General features: G+C 38.4%; 1 protein-coding gene across 1 annotated transcript in view; it reads right to left on the reverse strand.

Moving 5' to 3' along the window:
* Positions 1-9,346, reverse strand: part of LOC136866199 (brachyurin) — an 88,484-nt gene extending 79,138 nt beyond the window's left edge. The window contains exons 1-2 of the mRNA XM_067142945.2: positions 9,215-9,346; positions 2,807-2,880 (exon numbers count right to left, since the gene is read on the reverse strand). Coding sequence (XP_066999046.2) covers positions 2,807-2,880; positions 9,215-9,272 — 132 coding nt within the window. The 5' untranslated portion in view covers positions 9,273-9,346. The remainder of the gene's footprint in view (positions 1-2,806; positions 2,881-9,214) is intronic.
* Between the last annotated feature and the right edge of the window lie 540 nt (positions 9,347-9,886).

Below are 9,886 nucleotides of genomic sequence, written 5' to 3' on the forward strand. Positions count from 1 at the left end.
TAAGGACACTGTTAAAAGTAAAATATGTTGATAGTGTTTTTGCAGTACCAGTACACTACAAAATGTTATATTAATATTCAGAACAAGAACGATATGATCAATGTCAACAGTTTTTCAGTGAAGGGCTCGTTCAGATTACTTTTTCAAATCCAACTTTTGAGGCTTCTTAGAAAATAGCTTCAAGAGATCTGTTGGTTTTACAATGATGTCTCTGTGAATATTCAAAAGAGCCAACCAATTTAGTCGACCTGCTCTTTTGTAAAATTTCTAGTTTCTATTTTATAATATTACAAAATTATAATAATTATCTCTATAAACAAAATAGTGAGGTCCTTCTGCCATTCAACGTCTATGTTATTGGCAGGTTGTTTCATTTGAACGAGATGGTGGTGGTAGTGGTGGTGGTAGTGTCTATTGTTCTAAGGAGAAGTTAGTATATAGACGGTTTCTTTAATCAAGTCCCAACTACCGTTTATATCTAAAAGTATCGAATATCTTACTTTAGCACCTAAGGTTCTAAATAATATCCTCTTTTATTAAATTCGTTTCGACCCTTAGGATCTCGAGTGACTTGTTCGGCACGTCTTCGTTCTTCCCAACACCGCTTTTCTCTCCTCTTATTTCTATCCCCTTACTAATCTTAGTTATTATCGGTCCATTTGTGACTTTCGACGAGCTTTTTGTAAACTGATCTATCCTGCACAGTCGTTAGTGGATATTTATATTACTCTTAACTTCCTTCATCCAGTTATTTCCCGTTAAGCCAGTCGCACTCCGCATCTTATTTGTTAGCCTATTACCATCCATCCTCATCTAATATCCTACGAAACGCAGCCTTCTTTTCGGTAAAACACGAGAGATTGGTTCTATTTTCTCATATATTACCTGCCTTGATGTATGCACCTATATTTTACCCTGATTTTTTATACACCATAGATCTCTCAGGATCTTTCTTTCCTCCTTTTCCAATCGAGTACTAGCTCTTTTGCCCGATTTGCAATGCAGCGTTCCGGATGGTCATCGTATAGTGTCGCAGTTTGACGTTCCTCGGTAGGTTCTTCTTCCCGTAAGTCGGCTTGGTCGTGAATCGTAGTTTCTCTAGGAGTTGCGCTTTATCACTCGCACTCCTGTTATTCTGCAGGTTACCTCTTATATTCTCACCTAGGTACCGGAAACTGTCGTCTCTCTCTACTACTTGATATCCAACCTTCCAGCAGTCCTTTGCTTCTTGTGCGGTATCGTTACGCCATACTTCGCCGCAATCTCGGCTAGGTTTACTAGCGCCATATTCGCAACTTCTTTCTTCTCGTATAGCAATGCCATAAATCATCTGCGAAGACCAAGCAGTCCACTGTGGCGTTGTGAATCTGTACACCTTTGATACCCATTGCTTTGTTCAACTATCTCCATTGTTTTACAACTTCATTCAGATCCAAGTTGAACAGTATTGGGGAAAGTCCATCACGTTGTCGGACTCCTGTCTTAATTTCGGTGTTGTGAGACAGTGTATTCCGTAATCTGACTCGGGCAGTTGTGAATTGTAGAATGTCCCTTGCACGTGTTTTGGTATCCAGTCCTCTGGCACGCAGAATGTCCAGTATTCTATTAATATCTATGCTTGAAAAAGTAAGTTAGCGCTAAACACCTGAGCTTTCATAATTTCATTTCAATCTACCAATTATTGTAAACCATTGTCATTCTCCGTATTCAGTAATAAAAGAGTTGGGAACAATTGCAGTGCTCGTGTCTTTCTCTGCTATGACCACTCGTTGTGATGTTTACTTAGCTCGAAATCAAGGTTCAACCTACAATGCCGTCTTGTTACTTTAGGCAAAGAGTCAGATCAAAGAATTCCATATGACATTCGTATTGGCAACCAACATATTCCTGTCCAATTGTATAGCACTACTCCAGTATGTATATATTCTAAATTAATTGGTATTAATATCTATCCTCCTCAATAATATTGTCCTTACAGGGTGCATTTCTCTCTTAGATACCCGCTTTGGGTGGAGGTGTTAAAATACATTCACGGTAAAGGACTCGTAAATTGAGTCATTTGGCGGCCACGGATTCCCTAGCGGAGTCTTCGTTGCTTCCAATTACATGGGCCAGTGTCCTAAATTTCATCTTTGCTATTCGATCTTCCTTGATAAAATCTTGTCCTCTTCTGACCCCGACAATTTTAGATTTGCAAGGGTTGAGAAATATTAGATTTTCACGATATCCGTGGCCCTTCCCTTTTTCGAACTTTCGGATCTATTCCACTCTCCCTGTTATTCTAATGTTAAGAGAGGATGGGGCTGTGTTTTATTTAGTATCATCAACTTCCTTCTGAGATATGTACAGTACATGAAGATGATCTCGGCATTGTTATACAAGAAGACATATGTCGCATTGCCTCTACGATAGGATACAATCTGTCTGGTAATCAAAACTTCAAGTATGAAACCATGTTTAAACTGCACATCTTTACTGTCTCCCTCTGCAACTATTATCAAATGTTATGATCTATCTTTACACTTAATTATTCCCTCCACTCAAGGCTTCAAAGTAAATAAAACTGAAATATGTCCTCCTTCTTTTATTTGTTACCACAGAGAGGCTTTCTATCTCATCATTCTACTCCTAATATTGATATTGATGCATGTTAATGAAGTACCCCTATCAATTGTTATGAATTTGTCATATGAAATAGAATTTTCCTCAAAATATCCAGATGATGTAATTCTAATACACTAATAAACAATTTCCATATGCATAAGGACACTGTCATTTTAGAAGCAAGAGTAGATTTTTGTCATACCATGGTCGGGAATTCGGCGATGTGAACGTCGTCTCCTCCCAAAATGCGATTATCGGTGTCATCGGTGGGTATAACTGTAAAATGATGTTAAAAGTATGTAGTTATTAATTTTAACATCCAAATACACAGTTCAAAAATAATACAATTCAAAAACTGAGTTTAATTTATACAGCAAATACTTAACTATGTATAAAATGTTGAAATGACACTGGTGGTTACAAAACAGAAAACGCCTGTCATAGGATGTTTTGTTTCTCCTGTGCTTTTGAGTTACTCACCTGACTAATTCGCTACTGGCAAATAGGATCGAAGAACATAATTTGATTGATTTTAATCTTCCGGAGAAATGTTTCCACAAGAACGGCACGCAGCATAAGGTCGACCACTGCCTTCTGCCTATGTAACATACTACACAGAGCTTACATTAACTTAAACACAGATAAGCGGCATTCGAATTCCACACGCAGCGCTGGACAAAACCTGATAAACTGTCTCACTGTTATACCCGTCGTGAAGTGTGTGTGTGTCAATCGTACGGGTGACGGCACGCACTAATAAAAAATGTGACGCAAAATAACGACACTTGCACCTTTCAAACAATGGAATGTCAAATTGAGGCATATTTGACAAAGAGACAGACCGTTTAACATGCTTTGGTGTAGTTTAACTCCATCCTCTACGAGGGTGTATTGCAGCCTCAAGCAATGATGCACAATAAAACGACAGAGAGCATTACGAACAGGTTTCTTTTTTTCGACATGTGAAATGTAAAAGATGTCCACATCGAACAATAACGGTGGCTGTGCTCTCGTCCACTCACGTACGAAATACAGTGGTGGAAAATGAAGCTCGAGTTGTGTATATTTATCTAGGTAACTATACTGAACACTGCATATACTGGAAATTATTTATATGTTCAGTTATATATTGTACAAGGTCGTTGAGCAAATGTAGTATTAATTAAGAATAGAAATACAGAATTAAAGGGTGCTTTCATAATTTACCATTTTACACTCTGCAACTAACAGGATGTTTCTGTTTCTCCTGTTATTTTGAGTTGCTGACTTGTCTAATTCCCCACTGGCAAAGGGGATGGAAGAACACAATTTGATTGATTTTAATCTCCCAGACAAAAGTTTCCATTTTAGATATTTCATTCCGAAATATGCCATACCTCATACACAACGTGTTGATAAGTGTAGTGTTATTCCGTTTTGTTGTGAAAACAGGCGCCTCAAACAAAATTCACTAAATTAAATATGTGAATGTCGCAATGGTATTTCATATAAATACTAAACGAGTGCACATAGCATGTATTAGAAAAACGAGTGTGTATGAAGTGTGCTTCGGAGTGAGTAAGTAAGCTGCTCAGAATTAAAGGGTGCTTTACTGCTACTTACAGAGGTAAAATTCCGTGCTTTACACAACAGAGGGTATGTAAATTGGTGTAAAATATACTGTGGAAATATTCCTAATAACAAATTATTTTAAAAATAATTCCAACATGGCCTGAATATGCTTAATGTATGAGTTATCAAGACGATTATCTTTGTATTCTCCCTGTGGTTGGGAACGGTAAATAATATCCACGGTATACACTGTCTGTCATAAAAGGCGATTAAAAGGGGCATAAGGCACTCTTATCTTGGGAGCTTGGTTTGGCGACCACGGGGCCTTTAACGGTGTCCTGGCATTGTATCTACTTTCTTGTGCCAGGCTCCGCATTTCTATCTATCGTATCAGACCTCCCTTGCTCAAACCTTGTTACTTTCTAACCGCAAGAGTAGGCGTAGGGTGTTTACTCTTTTCACGCCTTTTCATTCACATTGTCTTTCTTTTGTCCATATCTCCATTTTCGAAGGATTGTACCTCTTCCTTCTGATTCCTCTCTGATTCATTTTAATACGGGACGGTTCCTCTTAAAACAATCATTAATACCATCACATTTTGCATTGTCCCTTGATGAAGAATTAAATCACATTACTTTGATGTTGTAGGACCCTTCTTCTGAGAGCACACCATGTGATATGTTTACCTTTGTTTAACTGTATTTTGTTCTTTAGATGTTTATATGTAGTTTGCAGGTAATATAGATGTACTTAGTGAGTGAAACTGTATATATCCACATAATTTATTGTCTCTGGTATCAATAGCATGTGAAGTTAACTGTGAAAAGTTGCCCAACAGGCAGTTATCTAGTCGAGGAATATACAAATGTTAGGACGAGAAGTGAACATGTCTGTCTGTTAGGTCATCAGCCCAGAGGCTGGTTGGATCCTCATATAGCACCACCAAAGATTATGTGGTTATAAGGAAACCCCAAAAACCAATGGCAGCACCAAAATGAGGCGTACTAGGCAAGATGAGGAGTGAGGTAGATTGCCATTGCTTTCCTCACTGGGTCAGAAAGTACTATTGCAGCACGACTGATCCTATGAGCAGCACCTTTCATAACACTCAGATGCACTAGTCGTGCTCTGAAAGTCATTACTCAGCACCACCCATACCCCAGCAGCTTCCATATTGTCACAGCCATCGATGTTGACTGGGACTTCGGTGGAAGCTACACTTTACTCCGGCCTGTGCCAAGAGATGGATGCAAAAGTACTGTATCCATCAAGAAATGACAGCAGGCAGGAAGTGAACATATCAGAGTAAGATTTTACTCTTAGTTGTCGGAAGGAAGAGAAGAGGGGTCTGAAATTGTGAGCTAGAGAAAGTAATTCTTCGTTACGAATAGGAAAGGCCGTCAGGTAGTATAAGAATTGCATTAAGGGAAATAGCAATTGACGTTCTGAAAAAGCGCATCCTAAATGGATTTGAGAAAATACAGAACACCACAGCACGGTACACCAAGCATGGAACGTAGGCTCGGGAGATGCATCGACACTGAAGAAGGCCACTTAGAGCAATATTTCATGATAAAGTTTTAAATAAATTTGACTATTACCTTATTTGTTAGCAAACAAATAAGGAGAGAATTAATAAATTTCAGAAAGCATATGGAATCACTTGGAACACAAATAACAAAAAATCATTATCTCGGAAAACAAAACTAAGACATCATAATACAGTAATAAAACCTGAAGCATTACACGCTTTGGAAACATTAATAATTGGCGGCAGATCACTCATAAAAAACATAGAAAAGCAAGAAAGAAACATTTTACGGAAAAATTTGGCCCACTCTGCACAGAGGGAGTATTGATGAAAATGAAATCTCATGAAATTTATTGCCATACTAAAAAAACAAATCTCAGTTCATATCACGATACGGGCTATAATATGAAGTTTATAACGTGCAATGAAAGACTGACCAAAAGAATTCTAAATCTGTCCCTTACACTGTAGCTGTCTGTTTCTTCAGCTCGAATGCTGGCTGGATCTTCAAATAACACCATCAAAATTTACTGTGGTTCCAGGAAGAACAAATGACAGCGCCATAATGGGAGGCTTTGCTTTGGGCTGTGCCGAGAGACAGATGTACAACTGTTACGTTCATCAACAAATAGCAACTGGTGGTATAAAATTGCATTGTCATGATACCGAGTACATTCAGGTCTATGTTTATATGATTATTAAAATGATTTGTTGTTAGAAATTATATCCTCAAAATACTTCACGCCAGTTTCCATCCACTTTGTATAGAAAAAAAAAAGCCATGCACCGAGGTCAAAATGTTTCTAAACTCCCGAGACCTATTCTAAGTTACTGAACGGTATTTTTCTTGTTCCACATTTTCTTCGGAAGTATTTGTGACTACGACGCGAATTGAAAATGGTTTTACCCGTCATTATTCATCGCGTCTACTTTCGTCGGGAGATGCGATGAGAATTTAATAACTACGAGGGAAATTTAGACTCTGTTTACTTAGTGGGGCGAATTTTTTGTAAACTTAAAGGAATATCTACTTAGACTCATCTGCGTTCCGTGATGCCCTGGAATGCCTTCCCTGGAGTCTGCTCGAAATAGCCGATATCGAATCGACTCTTGACCTGCTATACGACTGGCTGCAAGCTGCAATTAAAGACTTCGTACCTGCACAACGGGCTACTACCAGCAAATATCAACACTGGATATCACAAGAGACCAGACTGATACTATTTAATAAGAAGAGAGCTTGGCGCCTGTGGAAAGACTTCCCTAACCCACACACTCACAATACCTTCGTTAATCCAGCAGATGCAGCTCTGCTACAGTCCTCACTTAATGCCCTCTCGAACTGGTGCCGTACTTGGAAACTTATCCCCAATCTACAAAAATGCTGCCACATGACCATAACACTACGTAAATCTCCTCTACCGACATCATATTACCTACTCGACAAGCCCATCACCGTGGTTACGCAACAGCGTAACCTAGGTGTAATATTCGATACAAAACTACAATTTAAGACCCACATAGAAACATACACAACCAAGGCTATGAAATTACTAGGCATTCTCTATCGCTTCACAGAAATTTCTGACCCCATTGCTCTTCGTCACTTCTTCCCCGTGATCATTCAACCTCTCTTAAACTACTGCTCTCCGATTTGGACAACAGCCTCCCCCTCCAATACTAACCAGTTAGACAGAGCAGTGTCCTTCTTTGCTGCAATTGTAAGGAACAGAAACCCCAAGCTCAGAAATCTGTCTACGCAGCAGGTATTAATGGCAATTAATATGTCACCGCTGCACATCAGGCGACAGGTAGCTGACCTGAGTTTCCTTCACGGGATCTTAAATGGACATTACCGCTTGGAACATCTTGTCTCACTCTTCTATCTCCGTGTTCCTTCCTGCTCCACCAGAACCAAAGACCTTCCCCACATTCCCCCCACTCAGCACTCAGTACTTCAACGATCTTTCCTAATGCGCCTCCCAACACTCTTTAACAATATTAATAGGAGACAAGAGCTTGATATAGCATCAAATAAAAGTGTATTCGAGAGGTGTGTAAATAGTATGTTAAAGATAAGTCGATGTGAAGGGATTATACCGCCATCTTGACCCATGACGACTTGGCTATGAACACGGACATTCTCATGGTTTTCGATTTGGACAGTTGTTATTAGTAGGCTGTGTACCTGATCTTGTTATATTTTGTTATGTTTGTTATATTTTATTAAGAAAGTTTACGTTTGTTAAATAGTCTGTTGACAGCGGAAGTGAAATTTGCTCAGTGTAGCTCTATCTTATGCTTCGTGAATAAATAAATAAATAAATAAATAAATATGATAACTGATTATTTTGTGGATATTCACTTATCATCTCCTAGTGAATATATATTATTCTTCGTGGTCTTGAGTGAAATCATTTTGTGATATTACAATGTGAAGTTAATTTCAGACTTATGTGCATTAATTATACAATCAATGCACAATTCAAATCAGATTCCGACAGAAACAGTAATTTTCATGTCTCTCCAAGAAATAAGAGCTTAAATAGGGCAACATCATGGGACATATTCATTATAAAACATATTCATTTATTATTGGGAACATGAAAATTGAACAGTTTTAATACTGGATTTCACCATCACAAATAGAATACATTTTTTTTTTTTGAAAAGGCGTTAATGGTGTGAACATTTCCATAAAAGGGTAACCAGCGGAACAGCAGCGGAAATAATTGCTTTCAACGAGTGAGCTACATATATGTGTACGTAGTTCCAGTAGTAGGTCTGCATAGTTGTACTCAGGGTGTAGTGGTTTAAGGCATTACTGTCGGCACTACTGAAGATGATATTCTGAATTCTTTTGTTCATATTTACACGAGACAAATGTCGGGACACTAAGTTATGTTAATTATGGCCACGGTGTGATATTCCTAGTCCAAGTTCTTTTGCATGTCGTCGAAAACTCTGTGTGTTTATGCGAAAGTTAAATATGTAAAAAGCCACATAAAACTAGTCTTAAAAGTGAAAACAACGAAACAAATCCTGTAAACAAGCGAGCGATGAGCCTACACGTTACTGGTCGTCTAGCTGTATGCTTGAGGAGGAATCGTCTTCTAATGAGAGGTATCGAAACAGACATTTTTGGAATAGAACAAAGGAAAATTCAAATTTAAACTTCCCATCGAGTGGACGGAATGCGACAATACGCAACTTTAGGGGGCAAAAGTAAATATATACAGATCACTTTCTGGGTACCAAATGAAAGGATGGATTGAAAATATGTACAGTAGATGATGTCACATCACCAGGGAAATTTGCAGCAACGCACAAACAGTAAGCTCATGAGGACGAAATATCATTGTCCACTACCAAAAGCGAAGAAATCTATTCGTGGTTCAGCTGACCATTCTTACTGCGAACTACTCTGAAGTAACATAGGTGGAAGAAATTCTAAAATTCGTTCCGAATGATGGTAATTCTTGTTAGCGGTGTACAAACATTACGCCCTTTATAGACGAGTCAACTTACCTGCGCTTTCCACCACCGCCAGTAGAATCACGAACAATAATGGAGTCATGGAGATCATCCTGTTGACAGTTGTGACCTTATGATGTACAGTACAGATTTTCTCATCCTTTATAAAGCATACATTCTGCGTTATTGCTTCAAGTCGTGGGTCACGATTTGCTCATTCTATGTTTTCTAGCGGAGTTAAATAATTACCCTCCAACCGTTATCACACATTTTATTGCGCATTAAAGAAAATTTAGTTATAACAGAAGTAACTTGCAAATGTTTATGACAACTTCATGCACGCTTCTTTTTATGAATTTTTAAATTGTTATCTATCCAGTGGCCTTGCTTCACATGTTTCAATCATGACTTCCCAGGTTTTCGCTTCTCTACACTATGTTAAACTGTATTATTCATAAAATTATATTTTGTAACATATTCCTCAATCAGTTTCGCGACGTGTTCGTCATGACATAGAGAGGTCATTTTCAATTTGTCAAATATTACTCACTTATTTCCTTCTGTCTACATCATTAACTGCGAGTGCGGATAACAGCAGACTATGGAGCAACTAGAGGATGGCCTGCTGTGCCCTGTATCTTATAAAGTAGAAGATCTTCTTCTCCTTGTGACATCAAACGGTATTGATGTGGCGCATCACTGGTCTACCATGGTGTGACTTAGTTT

The sequence above is a fragment of the Anabrus simplex genome, chromosome 3 (assembly GCF_040414725.1).
Source record: "Anabrus simplex isolate iqAnaSimp1 chromosome 3, ASM4041472v1, whole genome shotgun sequence".
NCBI classification, from domain to species: Eukaryota; Metazoa; Arthropoda; class Insecta; order Orthoptera; family Tettigoniidae; genus Anabrus; species Anabrus simplex.